We start from the raw sequence: 27,442 nt of genomic DNA, 5'->3' as shown, positions 1-27,442 counted from the left end.
TTAAGTTTGTAACAAATAAGTATGTCAATGCATTAATACTTCATTCTTCATTTAAGAAGGATCAGGAATAAAGATTTTGTCTTAAGAAAAAAAACAAAAACAAAACTAGAGGGAGGAAAAAGAATCTTTAAAACTAAAAAACCTGCCTGGAAGAAATTTTCTCAGGACAATCTTTGCCTTTGTTCCTGTCTGAATAGCAGTGCTGCCCTCAGTTCAAGGGAGGTGTTCCATTGGCAAAGAGGAAGGAATTGTACTTTTCTCTCCCTTCTGCTGCCATTGTGAAAGGATGAAAGGAAAGTTAAACCTGATTCAGTTTCTGATTAATGATAATTATAAGCATTCTCAAAAAATGGCAAATTACCTGGGCTAAATGCCATTTCTGGAAGCTTCACTTCGAAGATGATGCTGTGAGTGATATCTCTTACCCCCTGCATGGTGCGGTCCCGGAAGCAAAGAACTTCAACAGATGAGAAACAGCTACTCCTGGTATCAGGCCCCAGATTTTTTTTTTTTTTTTTTTTTTTAAGGAAAGAAAAGAAAGAGCTCACATAAGAATTTCAGCAAACCCAGTTGGAGAGAATTCAATTCATTGTAATTACGCTTGCCTGACACCTTGGGGGATGGCCTTAAACTTTGAGATTTTGAACACATCCATGTATGGTTCCTTTGTCTAACTGTGTAGAGGCTGAAGGCTGAATAGGCTGTGATTTCTTTCTAGGTGAATTTTATATAACAATCACATTGCACATAAATAATTCTGACAAATGAATCTTAAATTTGTCAGAATTTAAGGAAGAAAAAGAGCTCACAAGACATTAAAAAGAACCTCTAAGGCATGCATGCGTTCTTCTGGTCACCCTTCTCTTCATCTGAGCTTACATTCCATGAAACCACACCTCAGTCAGCAGTTAGGAAGCCAATGTGTACTATATAAACTGACCATCTGGATAAGGAAGTATAACTATTCTCTCTCTGGGGACAAGCTATAAATCTTCATTTTTTTAAGTAACTATTTTTACTCAAGTAAAGCATACACAAAGGCAAGTACACAAATCTTAACTTTAAAGAAGGTTGTCTCATGGCTTCTCCTAGTTATTAACCACCTACTTCAAAAGTAACTATTACTCTAACTTCTAAGTCCATATATAGCTATTGCCTGTTTTGATCTTTATAAAGATTTAGGAATCATAGAGTATGTATTCTTTTATATCTAAGCTTATTTTTCAACATTATGCTTTTAAAACTGATCTCTATGGATACATGTATCAGTAGTTCATTCAGATTCACTACAACATAGCATTCCATTGCAATGAATACACCACAATTTACTATCCACTTCACTGTTTTGGGTTATTAAGAACGACGCTGCTATAAACATTCCAGTATATGTGTTTTGCTTGTATCTGAGTGAGCATTTATGTGCATTATATACCTGAGAGTGCAGCTTCTGAGCTACAGATATTTTTAACTTTGATATATACTACCAGTTTTCCAGCAGTGTTTGAGAGTTCCAATTGCTCCATATCTTTGACAACACATGGTATTATCATTTTTAAGTCAGTCTGGCAGCTATGTAGCAGTATCTATCTCATTATTATAGCTTATTATCTTTATTAATAAGTAGTAACATTATATTTTATTTCCTTGATGATTAATGATGTTGACCATCTTTTCAAATGTAAAGGTATCCTGTTTAGATTATTTTAGGATTAGGATAAAAAGGAGGTTGGTAGCAACAGAAAAACCCTATCTGAAAGCAACCCGGACAGCTGAAGGGAAGGCTGGAGAATTTCAAGTTTAGGACCTCTGGCAGCTTGCCTTGCCATACTCTGAAATGTCTTTGGTCACAGTCTGAAGCTCCATAATAGACCTGCTTAGTGGCTCGCCATTGATGGAAATTGGATCATGACTGATTTACTGATTTATTTATTATCTAGTTTCTATGCCAGAAATGAAAAAAATACATTTGGGAAAACAGAGATACAGATATAGGCATATACATGGTCAAAAACGTATAGACAGACACAGACAGACAGATACATATACACACATCACACATCACACACACACACACACACACACACACACACACACACACACACACACGTAAATACCATCTGTGGGCTGCTAGGACCAAAAAATTCCTCAAAGGCCATCCGGGGTACTGTGCTAAGTTACAGGGATCATATACACCAATTGTTATCTGTGAACAGAAAAGACTTCCTGAGTATCATGTCAGATTCATAATACAGACATTGCTAATACTTCCTCTCCCCTTTTTATGTTGTTCTGCAAAAGCATTAACAATTAGACACTTGGTGAAGGGCTAAAGGGAAGAGAAGAAAGCAAACTGATGTCACACTAGACAGAACTTCTTGAGGGCAGGAGCTGTCAAATTCTTCTCTGCACCCCCTGTACCTTGCATTGTACCTGACAGAGAGTAGAAACCAGATACATTTAAAATGAAGAAAGACTGAAAGGAAGACAAAGAGAGAGAAGGAAGGGAGGGTGAGTGACCTGTCAGCTCTCAGGGCTCACATAGAGAAAATCATCTTTTAAAGAGATGTAATCTGTGAAAATTGCTAATTTTTATATAATGAGAAAATCAAAGAAGGGCCACTACAATTGTAAATCTACAGTCAGATCAAATTAAAAAGCCAGATGTTCTTAATCTCTGACATATTTTTCCTCTCACTACCAAACCCCTCAACCCTGACCTCTATCTGGAAAACTTCACTCAACTTCAAATACCATTTCTTCAGTGATGAATCCCCTTGGCGAAAGTAGTTACTCTGTCCTCTCTGCTTTCACAGCTCTTTGTTAATTATATATAACATTTTTCACTTTTTCTGTCTCCTTCCTCTCAAAAGACAATGAGCACTGAGCACCGAGCTATGATTTCTAATTACCACTTTCCAATAAAAGGAATCAGGATTCCTTGGACACGTGCCAAATTATAGGGCTAATGCAGGGAAAATACAAGATGAACCTGGAGCATCTTGTATACCAGAAAGTAGGGAAGTGCCAATAAACAAAAGGATGGGGGCATGTCAAGAGGATACTGGAGCCAACTGAAAGAGCTCTCAACAGCCAAGGTTGGATAAATTTGAGGAATGAAATAACTAATGTAGCGTTAAATTATACCCCATAGTATAAAATAAATATCTATGAGTCGTCCTGATATAAATGATGGGATAAATATATGAAAATAAAGGAACCAGTCTTCCTTATAGAAGACCTCCAAACAATGTATGTAGATATTGCCCCCTCCAGGAGTGGAGCTTACTCCTTCTTCTCCTTGAGAGTGGGCTGGACTTAGTGAATCACATCCAAAGAAAAAATAATAACTTCACAGTGAAGAAACCTGGCAAATAATACTTTAAGTGATCTAGTTTAACATCACCAAGGAGGCCTTATGGATATCAGGTACCCCCTGACATGATGTGATGAAAAGGGTACTTCACCTGGTATTCTTCCCAAAAATCCAAAAGCCCAGTCTAATAAGAAAACATCTGAGAAACCCAAATTAAAAGGCATTGTACCAAAACAACTAATCTGTACTCCTCAAAACTGTCAAGGTCATCAAAAATAAGGAACATTTGAGAAACTATTACAGACCAGATGAGACCTGAGACCTCACGACAAAATGCAACGTAGTTTCCAGGATTGGATCCTGGAAGATAAGGAGGATGTTATTGGAAAAAAAATGGTGCAATCTGAATGAAATCTAGAGTTTAGATTATAGCAATATACTTAATGTTGGTTTCTCAGTTTTGATAAATGTACCATGGTAATGTAAGCTGATAACACTAGAGAAAACTGAAACAAGGTGAAAGTATATGGGAACTTTGCATTATCTTTGCAACTTTTCTGTAAATCTAAAATTATTCTAAAATAAAAAGTTTATTAAAAAGAAAAAGGAGATAATGAGCATCTAGAGAACAGGTAGTATCTCTTCATGATCAGCTCATTGATACACAGCAGATACTTAGTGAATGCTTATTGAATGATGAAAAAAAAAGATGGATGGATGGATGGATGAAAGGAGGGAGGGAGGAAAGATGGTTGAAAGAGAACCATAAGTTAACCCAAAGATATAGCTGTGGGTTAAATAAAAACATGGCAGATAAACTTTGGCTACTCTAGATAGTTAGTTCTGTAAGAATGGGATCAGCCCAAACACTTCCATTTATTTTCCACAGTGCTGAGTACAATGTCAGCCACAAAGAAGGAGCTTAACCAATATTCAGATGAAAGAGACACAAAGACAAGAGAAAAGAAGGAAGGAAGGAAGGATATAAACAAAACATTGCTATTCAGAGAACCAGTATTAACAATTTGGGGTATAAATTCCCTTAACTTTTTTCTTTACATAAATATATTATTATTATAACTTTTACACAAAAATAATATCATGGTACAAATACTGTTTTATACCTCTTATTCTATTGTGAACTCTCTTCCATGTCAATGTCATTCTACAACCACTGTCAGTAGTGGCTAAATGGCATTCCACTGTATCGAGGTATCACAACTTTTTTCCATTTCCTATTGAAGGACAATTGAGTAGTCTTCATCTCTGCTCAATAAATCTCGTTTTATTACTGTCTTATCAGATAATTACTGCATTATTTCAAAGATATTCTTTGAAAATGTTTGCTGCCTTCTCCGCTATAAATTTTCTTATCCCTAAGACTGAAGCCTTTTGCCTAGGTGCATTTTTGAGTCTTAAATGCAAATAGATTCATATTTAATTCAATACAAACAGATTCACGTGAACAACCATCCTTCAAGAAATACATGATACCTTTATTTGCAAATACCTTCTCCACAGGGAGATAAAACATCTGCACCTACGGCACTTTTAAAAATAGAGCTTGCAAAGACTATTCTGAGTACTGCCCCTTACTGAATGGCCTCAGGCAAATTAGTCAAATCCTTGAGGCCTCAGTTTCATTCATCTGAATCATGGGGGAAATAATAGTACCTACTTCATAGAGTTGTGTGAGGATTAAACAAGATTGTCCTGAACATGAAAAGCCCTGCACACGTGTAGCACTACTCATATCATTGTTAGTGACTCCAAATCTCCAGTGGTGGGCCTACCCATCTGTATCTGCATAATGTACCTGAGTAATTCTGATGCAGTTGGTCTAGTTCATGGACCTAAATTTGGGAATCATACAGAATCTTCTTGTAGATAAAAGAAAAAAAAAAAGTCTGCGGGATTATTTTTCATTACCTTGAAAACTGTGGGTTGATTTTATGCCTTCCCACATTCAGCAAAATGTGGTCCACTACCAGCAGCACTGGCATCACCTGGGGGCCTGTTGGAAATGCAGAAATTCAAGCTGTCCCCAGGTCTACTAAATCGAATCTGCATTTTAACAAGGACCCAGGTGATTCCCATGCTCACTGAAGTTAGAGGGCTATTGCTTCATTCCTCAACTCTCTCTAGCTAGCCCTGGTTCCCGTATTTGAATGTGGGTGGGAAGCACCTGGGGAGCTTTCAAAAAGCCCGCTGCTTGGGTCCCACCTCCAGAGGTTCTGATTTAATCAGCATGGGGTGTGGTTTGAGCATTAATTATTTTAAATGCTCCCCAGGTGATTCTAATGTGCAGCCAGGCTTCAAATCATTGCTTGAGAGTATGCAATAGTTTCTCAAATGTGGGCCATCACAGACCCACCTGCATCAGAATTTCCTGGGAAGCTCTTTGAACTTGTACCACAAGGAACCAATCCCAAATCTCCCTATGTACAATACCTGCATGTTCTGTAACCTCTCCGTGTGATTCTTATGCACGCTATCGTTTCAGCACTAGCTGCCTAGAGTCTAAGAAGGAGAAAAAAGCGCCTGCTTAAAATAGGGTTCATTGCGCCCTATATTTTTCCTTATGGTAACTGATTATTTGTTGAACCTCTATATTTTCTTGATTCAAAGGCACCATAGATTATAAAGTGCAACTTTCAAAATGGATAGAAAGAAAGCAGAAACACTACAACAGTAAATATACACAATAATTGCTAAGACATTCCCGATGTTAGAAAAATTACGAAAAAAAAACCCAGCATTTGACAATGGAGAAAATACAGGATGCATTTTATATCTGTTTCTCTTGATGGTCTACAAACTCTGTGAGGGCAGGAGCAGTGTCTATTGTATTCATCTTTCCATCGCTAGCACTTGGCACAGTACCTGATGCTCAGCAAATATCTGTTGAATACATGACAGAATTGGTCAATTTCTCCAGGCCTCGATATATGAAAAGCTCTCCTTCCTCTCCAATGTTGGGCAGGAATCCTGGGAAGCAGCTAGAGGGGGAACGGTGATGTCTGACCAACAGAGACCTGAAGCTTACATATAAAACATGATGCAGCACCCTAGCCAGTTCCTTTTCCTTTCCCAGCATCACAGGTCCTCCATTCAATAATATTTTAACACTGGGATTCTCTTGGGTGAGAATGCGAGAACATGGTTCAAAAGAGGATTTCCTATGAGAAGCAAGAGAACTCTGAGAATGAGATCTCCGGCCTACAGCTCCCTCTGAATGAGGAAGTTGCCTTCCTAGAGTTCTTCTGGTCCAGTGGGTCACTGCCACCACCTGAAACACCTTATTTTGTTTCCCTCTGTCAATTGTGATAGACAGTATCTGCTAGACAAACTGTATTTATTAAGTAATCATTACTTCAACTTCATTTTTTTAAATTCATCAAAGGCATTTACACCTCTGATATCCAGCAAGAAAAGGGAAAAGGACAAGTTGGCTGGAACACCAGTAGGAATGTGTTCTAATCCTGCAGCTAAGACTCGGGGGAAGTTTTCTACTTGCCTGTAAAATGTTAGGGTTGAATCATTTTATCTCAAAGGATTCCTTCTAGCTCCAGAATTATAGACCTTTCTAGAACATTAAAAAGAAAAAACTCCTATACAGGTTACAAAACAATACAGATTAAATTAAGTTCAATTTTATGGGGTATCTAAAGGCAATTCGATTTTTATTTAGAAAGAACCTAGACAACATCAATACAGAAAACGTTATTCATACAGAGAGTCTGAGTTTTAATTTTCAATGTTTTAATTTTAATTTTCAAACCTGGGCTCTTATCAAATGTCCTAAGTTACTCTCATGCAACCCTCAGCAATTTATCTGCCTTAGTTTTCTCATCTATAGGATAACTCTTACCTGCACTTAGCAAAGAGACAAGAAAAGCACTCAATAAATGATAACTATAACACAACATAAATAAACTCTATCGTAGTTAACTTCACTGACCTCTTTGTTCAGTTTAATCTATCACCATTATAGTTATCTATCTTTGGTTTCAAGGTTATCTTTTCTTAAGTGGCAGAAAAACAGATAAGTTCTAGTTTATCAAATATTCACTGGATCTAGAGCTGGGACTAGGTGGTATTTAAATTATATAAATTAGAATATTACATTACACGCTACAAATGGATGCATACTTCTGACACTACAAAGGCACTGAGGAAGAAAGATAGTTGAGCAGAAAAAATCAGGAATAAGTTCTTAGAGCAACATGACCTAGTATGAGCTACAGAGCAGGAATGAACTGCTAAAGAGAAATCTATTGTTACCTATAAAGGGAGGTAAGTGTGAAAATGCTTTGAAGTATCTCTCCTACCCACATGAAGCACGTATGAATACAAAAAGCAAGCATCTGGGCAGGAAAATGACAGAGCCCATTTGACACTAGGCTGAACATAATATTCCTTTGATTATTCATAGGTGACTCCAAAATCTTTGAGTGCCTTAGGAACTAAATTGGAAACCTCAGTTATTGTAGGAATTAGTCGGCACAATGCTAGGTAAGCCAGTAAACAGATTTCTTTTAATGGTAATCAGAAATAATCATTGGCCAGGAGTTCTGGGTTCTAGAACTGACTTTGCCACAAATTCACCGTGTGACAAGTCACTTGCTTTCATAATACAAATCAACAGAATGAAGTAAAATGTTATCGGGAAAAAACTTAATTTAGAAGGTTTATGAAATAAACATTCCTTTCCACTTGGCTGAGAGCATACAATTCACTGAAGTAGTCCAGTCATGATCTGGCTATCGTCCACCCAGCAATCTGCTGAAAAAGTACAGCGTGAGAAAGAAAAGGGGGGAAATTATCAACTTGAGTGCCTTGAGAAATTTCCACACTGATCCCATAAAACATGTTTACCTGACAAATGGCTATTCCCTAACATTTGATATAATAGAAAATGAGCAAAAGATTACATGTTTTAAAAGTATAAGAAAAAAAATTCAAATACCTAATGTGCAGTGATGTCACAGATGGCTGCTAAGATGTAAAGATTGCTAAGTGAAGAAAGAGCCTCGCTAAAAGCATACTAACGCTATTGCTCTTGTACAAAGCTTTTAAAGCCCTAGAATTAAAGGCTAACGTTGAAACTAAAAAACATTTCCCAAACACCCAACCTTCAATAACTGCTCTGAAGAAAGTAAAAGCCTCAAGCAACCTTTCCCAAAAGACTGGCAATGGGAGAGTGATTTGGGCTGTTTTTAACATAATCACAAGAACTATTTGTTGTAGCAGTGCAGTGTCACCATGACAGATAAGTGCAATCTACATTTTATTGAGGGAAATAAGAACTTAAGGCCCATTTTCAACTGACTAAATGTGTAAAACTGTACACAACATTCAATGCTGGTAAGGGAACATGGTTGGCAGGAGAAAAATTAGCAGTACGGTTCATTTATCTGCCAAAATTCTCAAAATGGGCACACAGCATTGTTCTCAATAAGCTATTTGTGATCATTTACTGGGTCACAACTAGCATTTTTCAAAAAGATAAAACAGGATAGAAAATACAGTGCATATAGCATTTAGTTAAGTATTATTTTGTGAACGTTTTGTTTCAGTTATATATGTATGTGTACATACATCTAAAGACATAAATATAATTACGTAACAGGTATTTTTAAATATAAGTAACAGTCAAAGAAGTTTGGCATTAAGCAATCACCTTAACAACCATAAGTCATCCAAGAAATAAAGGGGAATCGATCAAAAATGCATTTGTTATTTAGCTTTAATTTTAAGAAAGCACCATTACCACACTGGTAAAACCTTCCTAGATGTTCTGTGGGCTTCTGAACTGATTACCTTGAAAATCTCAGGAGGAACTTCTCCTGCTGGTAGACCACTCCTAATTTCTTCAGGGTTTTGCAATCGAAAAAGGCAAGAAAATTTGCCTTTCTTTGGTAAATGACTTCAGCTGCATAACTCAGGGGCTCAAAATTCCATTTTTATAGACTAATTAGAGACTGAGGATAGTCCAACTAAAAGAACTTTCCTATAAAATTGAAAACTGACAAATTTATTCTAAGAAAATCAGTGTGAATAACTATGACATTTGAATAAAATTTAACAAAGCCTGTTTAAATCCATCATCTCTTAATTCTCACAACCATCTAAGAGGAAGAGGGCGTTATTGCTGTACACTTGTATGTGATGAAAAAATTTAGACTCAGAAGGCTTGGTTCATGAGGTTGCAGTTGGGACCCAAAGTCTATCACAACATGCTGTGAGCTAGGGGAGAAAAAAGCAGATGCTTCTTTTTCCATTATGAGAAGTGTTCTGACTGTAGAGGCTAAGATCATTCACATGTGATGAGGCTTCCAATCCATTTCCATTCTCCTCATCTAGAAAATGAGAACACTAGTACTCACTTTGCAGGATGTTGGAAGGATTATGGATAGCATGTGTGAAAGGCCAGCTTTGTGCTGGGCACACAATCAGAACTTAGAATATGGTCGCCGCAGCTGCTTCTGGTAAAGTGGACAGTGTCCTCTCTTTAGAAACAGGTACTCACTCCCTCAAAGCCAGCTTGAGGCTCGGGACATGAGTGAGCAGTATCTTTGGATGCAAAGGTCCCACTCTGACTTGTAACAGAGATGGGCCATCCCTGCTGATCTCAGCAATTCTATAGGTTTCCCCCAGGCAGTCTTACTCCTATTCTTCTCTTAATGTCCCTCTGAGGCAGGGACCCAAATAGGATCCATGAATGGGTTTCAGTGTTTCGTGGAGCTCCTGACATTAGATATTAGAACCGTGTGTTGGTATGTATGTTTCTTGGATGAAGATCAATTGCTTCCACCAAATTCTCAAGGAGGTCATGCAGTACCACCCCTACCCCAAATTAAGAGCTATTGCTCTAAATTACTCACTGCAGATCACATACCTCCCTCATATTCTGTCTCCTGTTGGACCACTGACTTACACTAGACATAAACTTTAGGTGCATAACAGTTTGGGAAAGCCTTTATAAGTAATCACATTAAAGAGAATACTTATAATGAGCCTTACTAAGAGTGGCTACTACTTACTGAAGGCCTACTGTGTGTCAGGCATTGACCCTGGTGCTTCACATATGTGAGCTCCAATCCTCACAACAACTCATGCACACATGCATCCACCCCTCCATTGTATTTTACAAGTCAAGCACAATACTATGGGATACAGATGCAATGGTAAGAAATCAAAGATAGGGTACCTGCCTGAAAGGAGCTTACATTTATCAATCAAAGATCATCCAAGAAAATGTACAATTACAACTGAGCTAAATATTATAAAGAAGAGATACACAGTGCTCTAAGAGCCCACTATAGGTAGAATAAACTTTTTTACAGGAAGGATTCCTTGAGAAATCATGATTAAGTTTAAGTCTAAAGAAAGAGTAAACACTTCACTGGGGAGAGTGGGAGGTGGGGGTGGAATAGGAAGAAGAGAAAAGAGAAAAGAGGGCTTTCCAGGCAAAAGGCATGTTCCAAAGCCCTCTGGCAGAAGGGCACCTAGAGTCTCAGGTGTGGCAGTGTCCAAAGGAAGAGGGAATATAGACCGACTTGGGGCTGGATCTGCACAGGGGCCAGGCCATGGAAAGCCTTGTATGCCATATTCAGTAATTCAGTTACTACTCTTAAAGCACAAGGAAGAAGACATGGCTATATTTTGCTCTGAGAGTGAAATAATTAGATTTGCTCTTCAAAGGATTGCTTTGGATGATATGGGGACAGACTGGAGGTCAGAGCAGACACAAGGAGACCATTAGGAAGCTATGCAGTAAAGCAGATAAAAGACCACAGCAGCTTAGATTGGGGTGGTGGCAGAAGAAATGCAAAGGCACCAGACTGAGAAGTTTACGAAACAAAATCCACATGATACGGGAGTGGTAAAAGACAGAGAGGTGTCTGGCAGGCTGCCCAGATTTCTGGCTCATCTGACTGGATGGATAGCAGCGACATTCCAAGACAGTGATGCCCAGACTTGGAGTGAAGGTCATGAGTTCAGCTTGGACAAGTTGAATCTGAAGGGTTGGAGAAGGCAAGAAGGTAGTTGGATAACAAGGGATGAGGTCCAAAGGCAGGTTCATAATGGAGGAAGTGGTTACAGGCTTCATGGAAACAATGAGATCCCCCCAGAAAACATAATGAAAAGAGAAATGTAGAGGGATGCCAACATTTCTTCATCTTACATGTGAGGCCACCAAGGCTCACAAAGGAACAGTAACTTCTCCAAGGGTTTCGAAGTGCTGCTAAGAGGAGGAAGCAGGGAAGAGTAAAACACAAAGCCAGGGCACAACTGCAAGGAATTCATAGTAGGGAAAAAAATGCCTATATCTCTTGGAGAATGTGGTAGAAACCTTCAAGGAAATTTCAACAATCAGAAGCGCTGAAGAGAAACTGGAATTACATGAAAGAGAATGAACTAGATTAATGCAGAAATAGCAGAAATGACTTCAAGTGATGTTTAGATTTCACAGAAATCTACTTTCCCCAGAGCCTTCTGTGATTTAGATCAGTCCACAGTGATCTCTCTTTCTTCTCAACATTCACATATCAGGTGCCCATTAAATGCCCAGCATGCCCCTAAATTTTGAGGATACAGTGTAGGGTAAACATGATTTCTGTGCTAAAGTTGTTCATAGGCTGGTCAGGGACAGGGAGCAAGCAGACGAGCCAACCAATGATTGACATTAGAGCGAGGAGAGACACTGCTACCTGAACACAGAAGAGGAGTATCAAATAGAGCAAGGAATTAGCCAGTGCTTTCCAGAGGTGATGATCAGAAAGAGAACTGAGGCCTCAGCCTGGTGAAGGAAGGGAGACAGAGAAACACACGTCTGAAGGAAGAGAGGTGGGAGGAAGCATGCGGCATTTGGAGGGCACAATTGTAGCCAGAACATAGGCTGCATCTTGAGGGAATATCAGGAGATAAGGCTAGAGTGATTGGCAGGAGCCAGGTTTGAAAAGGCCCTGAAGGCCAAGCTAATTTATTTTAATTTTATCCTGAAGTCGACAGAAACCACAGAGGGTTTTAAGTAGAAGAGCGACATGATCAAATTTATAGGTTACAAAATGCATTTGGGCAGCAGTGCGGGGAATGTATGGAACATTCAGGACCACAGATAGGGAATTCTGCCAGAAGGCCATGGAACTCCTACAAAGCCAACAATGAGCATGGCTTCTGGTGAATCTTTCCAGAACAAGAGAGGACATCGACAAACAACCAAAGTAATCATCCATATCATTTCACTGGCACTTCTCTTCTGTTACCTGAATTTCTAGCTAACTTTCCACAAGTAAGTGTCTCAACTTGCCTGGAAGATCTCAGGTTCCATAAGAATAGTTATAATCATACCTCACAGTTTCTAGCCCACAAGGAGGTGCTCAACATATGTGCTGAGCAATTCCAGGCTTTCCTGAGCTGCGACCCTAACCCAGTGAGGGACTCTGTGTCTGAGACTGGCAGATGATTGGTCTCAGGGTCAGGATGCTGGTAAACTCACCCAGAGCACTGCAAAAGAGACTCCAGAGATTTGTTCAGTCTTTGAAAAGATGCTATTGAAGAAGAAAGGAAGTAGGTGCATATTGAGCACCTGCTATGTCCTGGGCATTTTATTCACATTATCATGTTTAATCTTCACAAAGCCTTGTAGTGGGCAGTATTGCCACCATTTAACAGACAGATTAAAGTGAGGAAAGAGCATGCAAATTCCCCAAGGTCACTGAGCTACATCACAAGTAGCAATGTTGGGTGTCAAATCCATATCTATTTGATTCCAAAGGTCAAACAAAGACCATCTCCACCCTAATGATTCAAGAATGGAATGGAAGAAAGCATACAGGTTTTAGAATCAACCATTTGGCCGTGTGACTTTGAGTCTCAATTTCATCAAATAGGTAATACAGATGCTAATAACACCTATTTCACAAAGTTATTACAAGATCAAGTATGTGAAAGTCTCTTTTAAATTATGAAGTGCTCCAAAAATTGTTATTATTTTGGTATAGGTATGCTTTGGGGGAGGACCACTTATTTACCACACACAATCTGAATTACAGTTGCTTTCAAATGCAGGCCATTTAACCCTGCCGGCTAACATAACAGGACCTCACTCTAGACTGGACTTTAAATTATTAATGGTTGGTCTCATTGTTACTAATTGAACTACAGTACTGTGAAATTGCCTGGAGGAAAAAAAAAAAGCATTTTAATAAAAAATCAATCCCCAGTCATCAATTTAAAAAGGACTTCCTCCAAAAGAGTGTAATTAAAAAAAGGTATCTTAAGTTCAGGCTAAGGAATAATCAGGCTATCAGTTAAAGGTCTCTTTTTCTCTCAGTTCTGATATATCTACATTGAAATTATCCCATTTGATTTCATAACTTCATAATACTAATCATTTTTTTTTATTTTCAATTTAGAACTCTTGTAAGGCTAAGACAGTTTGCTATATATATCTCATCACTTCTAAAATACATTTATCATACTCTTTCATTCATTGAAAAATTTTATTGAGTGTCTCACACACTAGCCACAGAGCTAGATACTACATCAACATAGATAGTACAAGGGGGTAGAACAGTAAATGAGATCAGAGAGTTAAATGCATGAGATCAGAAAGGGACAGATTGATCACACATGGTCCCACCATGAGAAGGCTTCGTGGTAGAGACAGAATTTCAATAAAGAGAGAGAGTTTCTTGGAATTTTCACATATGTTTTGAGAAAATGATACAACATGAGGACAAAGAGATATAGAAAAAGTTATAGGTATATTTGATTAGGGAGGTTGTCTGCTGAAAAACAGACAAGCTTAGTAAGAGAAAAATAGTTTATGAGGAAAATAGCATAAGACAAGGCTAGAAAAGTAGCTTGGAGCCAGAAGGAAGACATCATTAACTCTTGATCAACAAATTATATAGCGAATGAGAGTAGTTTGAGGAAGGTTCTTCTACCGTGGTGGTGTGCAAGATGGAAGCAAAAAGACTCTAACTGTCTAAGAGTGAGGTAGTCAGGGCCTGAAATAAAGTGGTAGCACTGAGAATATATTAAAACATAGATATAAAATATATCGGGAAGAAAAACTGAAATAACTTTATTACTAATGGGAAGCGAGGAATCCAAAATTACTCTGAGGTGCAACAGAGCTAGGAAAATCTGAAGTGGGAGCTGACTTGGGAACTGCAGTGGGGAGAGAGTGAAGATAAAGAAATGCTCTGAAACATTCTTTGGAGGGCTAAAGAAATCTAAATGAGTTTGAATTTTTAGGTGGTGCATCATAACAGGAACACTGAATTTTTTTGCTGGACGATAAAATAATACTCAAAGTTTCTCTGACCTTTGTCCTTTGACCCTTGAAGAAATCACTGCAGTGTTTAAGCAAGGAAACCAGCACCATGTTCTCATCATACTTGATCAAGAAGTAAGGTAGTGCTGACACTCCTTCTGTTTGACAAAGATCATCATATGCACGCTCAAGGGCTTGAATCTGCAAACAAGAAACATTGAGTTATCTTCCAGATAATTACATATTATCTAAGTACCAAAATAAAAGGTACTTTCAAGCCAGAAGACTGGAAAGTACCAAAATAAAAGGTACTTTCAAGCCAGAAGACTGGAAATGACTGATCACACTCCTGTTGCTCTTTTGCAGCAAATGAACATAAAAGTGTCCCAAATAATACAGTTCGCTTTTATGTGACATCTTTCATGTGCATGGTGGTATGCCTTAGTGGCACAAAGGGACATTTTATGGTACAGCATGGTGGTTCTCTAAGATGTCAACCACAAAGGTTGAGAGAGGTATCCAAATATTATTTTTCTCCTGTGATAACCAAGCATGAATCTACCACTGATAAATTTTGCCATGAATTTATGCATAATCTTTAACACCTTTACTGAGACAAACTTTCATTTACCAATCAACTGACCCATTTACGGAGCACAATTCAGTGCTGTTTTTAGAGCCAGAATTTCAATAAGGAGAGTTTTTTAGGATTTTCACAGACTATGTTTTGGGAAGATGATACGACATGAAGACAAAGACATATAACAAAAAGTTCTAGGTATATTTCATGACGGAGGTTGTCTGGTGAAAACAGACAAGCTTAATTGGAGAAAAATGCCTTATTGGTGAAATTCAAGTTCACAGGATTATGCAACCATCACCACAGTAAGTTGAGAACATTTTTGTCCCCCCTAAAAGAAAATTCATACCCATCAGCAGTCAATCCCTATGTGTAATCCTTTTCCCCCACTTATATTTCTCCTTGGGAAATTAGTTTCACAAAACCATAACCTTTGATTTGTCTTAGTAAACAAATATTATTATTTTTTAATCAGTAAGAGCTGTTCCATGGCTTAACAATGCAAGATTTCTGTGACTGATGTCCTTCATGAATTCAAATCCATCTCACCACTCAATTTTTTGCCTCAACAGTCAGAATTTTGGGTTTAGGGCCTGTGTTCTACCAGTCTGATTATTTTCATTCCTTTTCTTGGGACTATCCCTAATGACCTTATTATCTTTTTTAAACTGCAAAGACTAGTTCGTATGTATCATTCCTGATGTAGAACTTCTGCTACTTGGCACGAGGTAAGAAGAATGTCTTCTATTTGTTTTTAAAGACTCTCTTCTCAAAGTATATTGACTTATGATCCCCCATACTGAATGTGAAGACCACATTTTAGCAAATTGTTATAGTCTTGTTAAATGTTCCTATAATTCCTCCCTACTGGCTTAGCATTTCACCAAATTCACTGAAACCCTGGGAAATTATTGCTCACTACTTATTCAAAATGATTTTACAAACATTTTGTGAATAAGTCTGCTCCTGGTACCATCTTTGGTGGATTCCACAATGACCATCTATTCATCCAGACAAGTGCCTATTTGTCTTTAGAATATACTAGATAAACTATTCTTGCACATTAAACCCAATTTTACCTGCATTTTGTTTTATTGATCATACCTGTTTTGGTGAAAACCTTTGATCCAAGCCCACTGGCTTCTGAATGAGGGGTATGCTCTCTGGAAGGCAGAGAGCAGGGGAGCAAAACCAATAGTAGAAATGGTACTTCTTTAGATCCTAGGAGAAAAAATATAACATAGGGCATCAGAAAAGCACCAATGACTAAACAGAAATTTATTTATTAATGTAACTTCCCATAGCCACGAAAAACAGAAAAACTGATAAACATAAGAGGACTAGCTTGTCAGAAATTCTCATTTCCAGCAGAACTCATGATGGAATACTGAATTTGTCTTTATCTCAAAACACTTCCACACACCACACGCTACTATATCACAATAAACATAATATAGTTTTTCAGCCACATGCTAACAAAGTGCTCAGTAATTGACATTATTGTCATCCTTGTTTAATATACAATATCACACTGGAAGGTAACTATTATCATCCATTTTAAAGACAGAAAACTGAAGCTTAGAGAAAAATGAAGAACTTGAACAAAACAAAGATCGGAACACTGCTTTCCAAACTGAAGCTTTTGTCCATGGTACCAAACACACTCAATGTTGCATTTATGGAGACATGATCTCCAAACACAGTTACCAACCTCTTCACAATCAAATGAGTTAAGCATGTTATTAAAGAAACTATACTATTCATAATCTATATGTCCTGAGATAATATAATGCTGTTTTCAGAAATGCCTTATTGGTGAAATTCAAGTTAACAACTACTAAGCACTTGCTCTGTACAAGGCAAAACATTGGACACTGACAATAAGAAAATGAATAGAACCCAGTACCAGTCCTTGGGCTCAAAGCAGTAATAAAGTGAGTATATGATTAACTGTATGAGTCATAGAAGAGGTTCTAAGAACTAAGGAGCATCGATAATATAAAAGATTACACCTCGGGGATGAGTCTGACTGTTCCCCCAGCAGGGGAACTGATGCAGGAGAAAGAACTCGTGAAGCTGTCCTAGAGAGAGCTGTTCCCATTCAGGTTGAATGTTCTTACTCCTGAATTCCACCTGCAGGGTCTGTGGCCTGAATCACTCATGTGTAGGATCTAACAGTCATGTGGCTATTTCACAGTTTACTCACCAGTTTGCCACCGCTGACCACTATGGACTTTATTTAGCTAATTAATTTTTTTCTCGAATCTTGCCACGAATAAAAAGTGGACAGTTGTTTTTATTAAGATGAGTATTTCTTCAATTCGCACACCATAAAATTGATGATGTTAAAGTATATAATTGAATGTGTGTGGGTTTTTTTTTTTTAAGTACACTGACAAGGCTGTACCATTATAACCAATTCTAGAACATTTTCATCACTCCAAAAAGAAACCCCTTTAGTAGAAACTCCCCATTCTCCCTCTCCCCAACCCCTGGAAACCACTTATCTATTTTCTGTCTCTATGGATTTGCTTTTTCCAGGCTTTTCGGATGATTGGAATCATACTAGATGACTTTCTAAATATAAACATATATAAATGTGTGTCCAGATAAGTCTAGTAATTATAGTTTTCACACTCTTTAATTCTGCCACTAATTGATCAACTAGGAATAAATTCCCTTTTGACAATAGCAAAACAAACTGCAAAATTGAAATTAATGAAGTGTCTGTTCCTTCGAGTCCTAAAGAAAAGCAAAAACACCTCCAGAGATTATTCTTTCTTTTTGTACTTAAATGAGTTATCATAACTGATCTTTAGTAAAAGGTTAAACAATTCAAGATGAAGGCCTTTACAATTTCTAAGCAGCTTTATCAGGCCATCTTCAAAAGTCCAAAAGGCTTGAATTTCTCAGGATTCTTTTCAGGATACAAAAGATCTCTATTAAATTAAACATAAAGCCCTTGGTATCTGAAGATTTTAAAAGATAGAGACTTTTAATTTTTTTTAAAGGTAGGCTGAGAATGCTCAGTGAAAGGCCAACAAGGCCAACATACATACTGACTCTGAGAAATGCCTTGAAACTTTATGTTCTTTTCCATTTAAATGCAAATTGTCAACTAGATTCCACTAACTAAAATTCGTAGTATGGAAAATGTATTGATGTTAAAGTAACAAAACCAGAAATCTTGAGCACTACTTATATCTATCCCAGTAGCAAACCTACAAAATGACTCAATTTTATAGACAAATTATCAATGCCAAATTGCACCTAGTAATCCCATGAAGAATTTAAAAGTTTTTCTATGTCCGCACTATTACACGGAAAGCACTATAACTTGTTAGAAAATGTGCTCCTTGTAGATAGCCATCCTTTGGTTTGGCCTCCAGTTTGATTCCTATCATTCTCTCAGTAAACCAGAGAGGCAGCATTCAGAAGAAATGAAGGATTAGTTCCTGGAGGAGGAAGAAAGGCAAGTCCTATAACTTGGCAAAAAAGAAAAAAAGGGAGAAAAATGTGGAGAAGAGGATTAACGTCCAAAGCTAATGAAGCTGTGGTGAAACAATACACTTTATATTGATCAACATCAGTATGTTTATATGCTCCCTCCATAGACTTTATTCTAAAGAAAATGAATGGGGGGGGGCGGGGAATCAATATGGCCACTATTGTTCATTACAGCATTGTTTTAAATAGTGAATATAGGAAACAACTTAGCTGTACAAGAATCTATAGAATATACACGTAACAGAATACTATGTAGCCATGCTTTATTACAAAGGATAAATTACTTTTATATGTAGATATATACAGGTATGCACACACATACATAAAATGTACAGTTTTATTGCACTTTGCTTTATTGTGCTTTACAGATATTACATTTTTTACAGCTTGAAGGCAAAACTCACTACCAGCAAAAAAGATTATGACTCACTCAGTTTATTGCAATACTCACTTTACTGAAGTGGTCTGGAAACAAACTTGCAATATCTCCGAGGTATGCTTGTACATGTATATGTATATGTATATATACACACACGTGCACAGGCATGCATGAGTATGGGTAGAAGGGTAGCTGGTATCTCTATAATCAACCTTTTCCACTCTTCCATCACCAAGACCAGGTTCTTTACCCTACTTCCCTAGAGAGCAAACTTTACCCTAATGTGATTTATTTTCCTCTTCCAAGCTGCCCTTCATGTTCACTTTTAAGTAGATCTCATTTATATAAAAAATTTTCTTCCCTATAAAAACACAATTGTGTGAACAAGTATGTAATGTCACCTCCTCTAGTCCAGAGCTGCTTGGGGATGGTTGGGGTCCCTGAGACATCACCTTTTCCTTATGTTGATGGACCCAGCAACTGAGCTCTGCAGGACTGTATTTAGCAAATATGTTAGCAACAAACCACTACTCCCTGAACCTGACTTCATCATGTCTTGAATGACAACAGTTGGATTACTGTGTTATATAAACCATGCAACTACTACCAGTAGTATGACTATACCAGTATGGTAAGTGAGAATAAATTAATTTTGCATTGGTAATAAGTGCCGGCACTAGTGGGCCACTAACCAAACAAGTATTTCTTTAATAGCCATGACTTGAATCACACAAGGTAAAAGCCACTAGGAGAAGAGAGCAAACTGTACTATGGGCACCCTGGGCCTGCTCAGGGCATCTGAGCAATCTAAGTGTGAGGGAGAGTTCATTTACTTACTGCAAATGTCAAGAGGAGAAACTTGTTGAGGAGGACAGGGTTTTCAAGAGCAGCACCAGATTTTATGGATTCCCATATCTGCCAGAAGAAAAAAAAGCATCAGGCATCTCTGAGCTTCTTACTCTCAGACGAAGCACAAAGCTTTAGGCACTTAACTCTTTCCTACAGGCCCAGCACCACTTACCACAGGTAATGAAGTCAGTCATTACTTCACACTCCTCTCCATCAGCTGCACTATCGTAACAGGCTGAGGAAAGTGAGAGAACCCAGGAGCCTTCTTCTCTCTGATGTGGGTCTTAGAATCAGAGGAGGCAACCAGCCCATTTCCACGTCTTTAATATTTCCTTCAACAAATACTTACTTGTTTCCTATTATATACCAGGCATATCGAGGTTACTGACATAAAAGACACAGTCCCTACCCTCAAGAAGTTTATAATCTAATGAGAGAGCCAGGCATACATGTCCAAGTACACCACCAGGTAGGACATGCTATCACAGAAGAATGTAGCATTTCTGGGAGGAACACTGAACTCAGCTAAGAGATGGGAGCAAAAAGAGCCAGGGAAGGCTTTTGGGAGGCAACAATTTATTTGAGCTATGTATAAGGGATTTCTTAAAGTCTTATTTGGGATTATCTCACCCTGAGATATGAAGGAAAGAGAATGAACTTCAAGTTTATGAATACTCAGCAAGTACTGTGACTAGAAGCAGAAGCTGGTACTGGTCAGCAGCTGCTGATCACAGGATATCTTAATAGCTAAGATTAGTTGCTAAACTTGTGTCACTAAGCAAGACAAAGATCTCTACCAATAAGAACCATTCTCCACATATGGGTGGAAGGGGGAAATAAGCAAAGAAAAGTTCCTACTATTGAAATAATAACTGTGGAGGAGCTGGTGCACTGAAGAGCAGGACCCCACTTCTGATAAGCTGAGGTGGGGAGACTCTGGGGAAAGGCTGAACCCTGGGCAAGAGGTGGCGATTCCTGTGGGGAGCAACCCACTATTTTCCATGATGGATTAAGACCTGGTGTGACTCTTCAGAGACAGCCTTTTAAATATGTAGCCAAAGCAGGAGCCCAGGAGCAGTCAAGCGCAGGCCAAGGAGAACAGCCATCATTGCCTGAGTTATGAGCTGCATCCATCCTGAGGGACATAAGGGACACCTTCCTTAGGACCAAAGGCAAGGACTTCCTTCTCTGACCATGGCACCACATAAATAAGACTCTTGTTTTTTAAGACTAGTGTGAAGGTCACTTGATGAAGTAGGTTAGAGGGAATTAGGATAAATTGTCCTCCCATTCCAATTCTTCATACTAACTCAGATGTGAAGTAAAGACATTCCAGGCAGAGAGAATGCTGTGTCCTGAGGATAAAGGAGAGAACAAAAAGTAGGTGAAGGAAAGACTCAGAAGTGATTTACTATGACTGGGTCCAAGAAGGGGAGGGCAAGAGTAACAGGAGAGAAAGGCCACAGAAGGCCACAGAGGCCAGGCCATGAAGGGCCTGGTAAGTCAGATGGAGTAGTTTAGATTTAACCCTGAGGATTCAAAGAGACTTTATGATCATCTCTGATGGCATGATGTGCTTAGGACTGGACAGCCTCTTCCAGGGCCACAGAGAATTCAAATGCATTTAGACACAGGAACAGAACTCTTCAGAGGTCAAGCTGCTTCAAAATGCTAATTGGGGATCAGCAGTAAAGCTTTTCTCACACTGCCCATCATGAATTCTGGCCTAAACCCAGGTGAGAGAGAGCCTCAGTGTCTTTTCCTTGACCTTCCCACCAACACAGAAGCCCACAACTATCTTTGAGTAGCAACTATATACTAGTTTCTATGAGAGATCTGTGCACCTGACTAGAAACACCACACCTGCGGAACCACGGAAAATATGATGGATACATCATGTTTCCCCAGCTAACCTCATTTGCTGCTTGTTCCAATAGTAGCTTCTTATCTGCAGCCTTGAAAGCCTCGAGTGTGTTGGTGTTATATAGTGTTCCAACAGCTGGGCAACAACGGGCCGGGGTGGGAGCACTCCTGGATACGAGAAAAACATGGTTAAGCAAGCATAGCTGGGACTCAGAGATCCAGGAAGTAACAAATAAACCAGCCCAACAGTGGGAAACAGAGGACAGTGCTCTGTAGGGGCAAACAGAAGACTGACTGTACTTTTCTTTGGAAAAAGATGAATATCATTGCTTAAAAAACAGGCACCGTATCCCCCTAATGCCTCTATATTCCCCTTATCCAATCTCTCAGCATACTTTTTCTTTCACTAGCCCCCGAATATAAGTTCTTTTTCTATTTTTTATTCTTTCTGATCTTTAACCTGAAAGGGAAACATTGTTTATTGAGCTTCTACTGTGCCAAGAACTGTACAAGGCTTGAATTCTCATGACAGCTTGTTCCCCTATTTAAAGGTTTAAAGAAACTTGCCTATTGTCACATAAGAACAGGCAGAACTAGAACCTAAAGTCAGAAGTAGTTGGCTCCAAGATGTTGTGCTGCCTACTCTGCACTCAAGCCCTCCCAGGCTTCAGGGCCCTGTTCCAACCCCTTCTCCTTCAGGAAGCCATCTCCCATTGTCTCTGGTAATGGTTTATACACAAAATGAGCATAATATTTGAGTGTTGTCAAGACCAACAGTTATATACACCAAACTGGAGGACAGTAAGCTCCCTGAGGACAGAGAATATGTCCTCCTCTTCTAACTGTCCTACAACTGAGCACAGATCTGCTGCTGAGCAAATCCCTGGTTGTCGTCTGTGTCATCCAGACAAATGTATTACAACTGAGCTACGTGCCAATCCATCACGCCTCATGTGTACTGTACACTGCCCCCACCAAAGGCCTCAAAGTCTTCACCAAAGGCCTCACAGTCTCAGAGTAATCAGTCAGGAGAGGAAGATGAGTTGATTCTTATCATAAACTCAGATGTGGAGAAATCTGGTCTCTTCTCTGAAATGATTGACTTGTGTTTCAGAGGTTACAGATGCTAAATGAAAACAGTGTTGTCATTTAACAACCTACTACAGAAAGAATGCATTTCTATTGATTGCACTGATGGTATTTGTATGGTTTGAAAGACCAATGTCTCTTCATTCAAAGTCTGTATAAAATTGAGTTCAGGAGGCTGTAAGAAGAGATCTAAGCCTAGAACAGGTGTGGAGAGGTGCAATGAGTGACAAAGATTCTGACAAATGCTGTTCGTAAGGCTCAAATGCCAAGTCTTGAGGGAGAAGTAACTTTCAACGACCAGAGCCTTCCTTTGGGAGCTGATGAGTCAGCAATCATAAGTTGTTTGTCACTACTCTACTCCAATAAAAGAATATTTTTCATACAGGTGAGATGAGACTATAAAAGATAGTCATGACAAGAAAAGGAAATCACAAAGAGGTGAGATTATTCTACAGGGAAGAAGAAGGAAGCAGAGTATTTAGTAAACTAGGTTCTCTACATTCAGACCTGGCTTTATGAAACTACTGGTGAAACGGGACGCTGAAACAGCAGGAAGGAGGCTATGAACTAATACAGATACAAGCACAAGAAAGGAAGGTACCCTCTTTCCCTAAATGTCCAAAAGTCCTGGGTGCGTGAAAGCCATGCCAAAGCCTTGCTCTGAGAGTGGAGGAAACTATATCATGAGAATTCAAGCCAGGACTGCTATGCTCCTAGAACATCAGTACTCATGCAAGTGGGTGAGGACAAGATGAAGTTTCAAAGGAGCGTTTTTCATGACTGAAGTTCCACCAGGGGAGGTGGCCAGGAAACATATTTAAAAAGTGATAAAGGGAGGAAAAGCCATTCTACCAGTTTCTCAAGATTCAAGTTCCACTTGTTCCACGAAGGGGTGGATCAGATGAGGACTGAAGAGAATCCTAGACTTTGAAACAAGAGAATTTAGTCCAAATTCTGGTCCTAGACATTTATTAGTTTAGTTTCCCGTGGCTCCATTTACCTAAAATGTCCAGAATAAGCAAATCCACAGAGACAGAAAGTGGATTCCTGGTCACATGTAGTGAGGAGGGGGAGAGGCAGAATAAATTAAGTGTCTCTACCTTTTTGAAAGGTAAATTTTATTATATCTCAATTTAATTCTATTTTAAAAATTAAAATTAGAAATCTTCCCCATATACTAAAATTAACGGTGAACTCGCAATGATGTGTACACTAACATGGGGAAGAATGGATGTTGCAATGGTCTGCGGCCTAGACCTGCTTGGGGGTGTTACCTCAGGAAACTCGGCCTTCATTTCACTCGGTGTCTTGGTTATTACTCAGGAAAGTACTGAGACTATTTTGCACCTGTTATTCATACTTGACCAAAGGTAGCCATGTGGCCAGAGCCTCCAGAACAGACAGGCAGTGAAGGTGGCCAGGATGGAAAAAATCCCCCAGAAGGGCAGAGGTCGCTTTTCACACTTGCAGAAATCTTACCCCATGTGCACAGCTCTGCATGGTCACAGGGAACTTTGTGAACCTGGGAAGTCATACTCAGTCTGGGGGCAAGCTGCATTATCTCCTGTTTTCCACAATAATCTGAGTTTCTGTTTATAACATCCTCTTACAGAGTCCATTGGTGTCTTTATGTCAACCGCGCCCTATCCCATTTTTGACAGCTACATACTTAGACTGCTTGTAATTGAATCCAACAATTATTTTAGCCATGAGTACCTGTCAGATCTGTGTTAAGTGCTAGTGAGATAGCGGAGAATAAGATATAGCCTACACCCTATAGAAACGATTTTGTATATCAGTCTTATTTTCCTAGTTACTTTCTAAGTTCTTTGAGGGCAAGGATTATGCTTCTATTTCTCTAAGTCCAACTCAAGGCTTAGAAATAAAAATTTTTCTATGACTAAAAAGATAAGTTTTACTCAAGGGAAAGAGGGTCAGGGAAAGAAAAAAAATTTTTTTAAATCAGTTTCACATTTACCTGTTTGTTTATTATTTATATATATTTATATATTTATTTATACGAGGCAACCCTTGGTTGACCTCACAGATTGCAAGGACCTTGTCAGCTTACAATTCTTTATTTTTTATTTTTTTATTTTTTTACACCTACAGCACCTGGTCTTCCTAGGTGGTCTCCCATCTAAGTACTAACCAGCCTGACCCTGCTTAGCTTCTGAGATCAGATGGGATCGGACTTGTTCAGGGTGGCATGGCCGCAGACCAGTTTCAAATTTATAAGAGACTGTACATCAAAATCAATTCTTCTCTTCTTAAACAGAAATAGAATACATACAAGATGCTTGTATCTGGGCACCACATTTCCCAGTCTTCTTTGTAAGAAAGCTGAGGCCTTTTACTCTCCCAAGCAGAATCTGAGTGTAGGGAAACATCTAGGGCCTTTAAGAGACTGTGTGTGTTTTCTCCACCCATTTTCATCCTGGCTCTCATTCCCTTTCTATCTATTGTTACCTGAAGGTGACAATTCAGTCTTAAGCAGCATCCAAAGGCATGCCCCCCAGGATGATGGAGCAATGAGAGGGAAGAAGACTAGACCACCACACTGAACTATGAAGTGGGCAAGAAACGAACTTCCTTTGTGTTTGTGCCATTACACTTTGGGGTCTGTTTCAGCAGTACACCCTACCCACAGCACCCTCTGATACAAGATAGTTGATGCCTGATAAAATATTACTTGACTGAAATTCACTTAATACAGTGTAGAGAACAGGATCCTGCGTTGCTACCTTCTGGCAGAGATTCATGATGCTTCCAGGGACTTAGAGAAAAAGGGATTTGCCTGGTGCTATGCAAAGTTGAGATACTCTTGGCATCTATAAGTGAGAACTAGGACTATTAGCTCTTCAATTGTATCTTATTCCTCTCTGTATGCCCAGTGCCTAGAACATTCTATTACCAAGACACAGAGAAAACAACAGCACTTTTGAAGTAACTATTACTTCTCCACATTTATTACAGCATGGAGTACACTGTAATGCAAATATTTGTTTTCTATCTCTATCCATGGCTCCTCCAGAGCTCTGTGTTTCATAAGTCTTTGTATTCCTAATGCCTACATATCCTGCACATAAGAAGCATTCAATGTTTGATAAATAAATCCATAAAGATTTCTCTAAAAACCCATGTAGGTATACAGCAATAAAAACAAACAAAAAAACAATAACAATGAAAATAATTTGGATATAAATAACTCATTTCTTCTGAGGAGCTCTAAATGTTTTCATTAAACTTCCTAACTGTCTCAGTCTGTTCTGGCTGCTGTAACAAAATACCATAGAACAATGGCTTATAAACAACAGAAATATATTTATCATAGTTCTGGAGGGTAAAAGTCCAAGATCATGGGACCAGCATGGTCAGTTTCTGGTGAAGGCCCTCTTCTGGTTACAGAATGCTCACTTTCTACTATGTCCTCACATGGCAGAAGGAGTGAGGTAGCTCTCTGGCTCCTCTTTTATAAGGGCACTAACCCCATCCATGAAATCTCTGCCCTCATAATCTAATCACCTCTCAAAGTCCCCACTATAACCTTGGGCATTGGGTTTTCAATGTATTAATATGGAGGGAAACAAACATTCAGACCATAGCACCAACCATCCTAAGAAAGAGGGACTTAGAAAATCACAGACTTTTAGAACTAGAAAGAACATTAGAAACTGAGAGTGAGAGGGTAGGAAACTGAAGCTGAGAAAACTAAAAGGTTTTATTCTAGGTAATTTGGTTAATTGGCTACAGAAAGTAGGTCTTCAAACTCCAAATCCAAGGCTATTCTCACAACACTAGGGACCATGTTTTATTCTTGCTCATCTCCCCCAGTGCATACAATGGAGCCTCAAAGATTGTGAGAATTCAGTAGCTAAATTAAAAAAGAGACCAAAAAAAATCAAGTAATTTCTATGAACGTCATAGATGCAGGATCACAAATTTTCTTGTCTTCTTCAACCAAAATTTCTGGATCACTGAAGTCTAAGATGTTTTAATTTTGTAATAAGATCAAGTCTAATTTCTGTGAACTGCTTTTTTTTTTATGATTGTTTCAAAGAACAAAACTATTAATATCTTTTTAAAAACAACCTTCAGTCTCGTATCAGAATAAAGAAAGGAGCGAGGGTAGCTTATGATGAACGCTAGACTCTACACCACTGCTACTCCCCACTTTACCATCTTCAGATAATGTGCTGTTTGTACGCTGTCTGTATTTTCCTCATTATCTTGCAATTGTTCCAAAAGTAAGTTAGTCTTTGCCAAAACAGGACAGAGATTACTAGGATGTAATTTGTTTTGACAAGTAATCACAGGAATTTATTATGGAGCAAGAAAGTTCTGAAGAGAACAAGAAACACCAACACATATCTTTTAAAGATATAAAGACTAACACCATTGTTTGTATCTATGTTATAGAATTTAATTTTGTAATTCAATTGAGATAAAGGAATAAAATGTGTTAACTTTCGAAGAGATTAAAAAAAAATTCTGAGGACACTTTATGTGAAATACCCTAATTTTTGACTACTGCCACTTTCAAAAACGAGGCAGTCCTTACAAAGATCTCTT

The 27,442-nt window shown here is 38.6% G+C and overlaps 1 protein-coding gene and 1 pseudogene across 6 annotated transcripts in view; both read right to left on the bottom strand.

Moving 5' to 3' along the window:
- The window catches only part of ATG7 (autophagy related 7), a 218,895-nt gene that overhangs the window by 169,031 nt on the left and 22,422 nt on the right, over positions 1–27,442 (bottom strand). For 5 of the 6 annotated variants that reach the window (XR_001594500.2, XM_016125396.2, XM_016125397.2 and 2 more), the window contains exons 4-9: positions 21,832–21,949; positions 19,907–19,984; positions 16,288–16,404; positions 14,655–14,804; positions 2,115–2,203; positions 362–483 (exon numbers count right to left, since the gene is read on the bottom strand). Coding sequence is in view for 5 of the 6 variants with exons in the window: in XM_016125396.2 (XP_015980882.2) it covers positions 362–483; positions 2,115–2,203; positions 14,655–14,804; positions 16,288–16,404; positions 19,907–19,984; positions 21,832–21,949 (674 nt within the window). In the remaining variant the exon portion in view is untranslated. The remainder of the gene's footprint in view (positions 1–361; positions 484–2,114; positions 2,204–14,654; positions 14,805–16,287; positions 16,405–19,906; positions 19,985–21,831; positions 21,950–27,442) is intronic. The other variant, XM_036218756.1, reaches the window with a different exon arrangement.
- LOC118602694 lies at positions 24,974–25,091 on the bottom strand (annotated as a pseudogene).

Source organism: Rousettus aegyptiacus, unplaced genomic scaffold, assembly GCF_014176215.1.
Source record: "Rousettus aegyptiacus isolate mRouAeg1 unplaced genomic scaffold, mRouAeg1.p scaffold_m13_p_4, whole genome shotgun sequence".
NCBI lineage: Eukaryota > Metazoa > Chordata > Mammalia > Chiroptera > Pteropodidae > Rousettus > Rousettus aegyptiacus.
The sequence above is the reverse complement of the archived record's forward strand: the minus strand, read 5'-3'. Positions and strand labels throughout refer to the sequence as shown.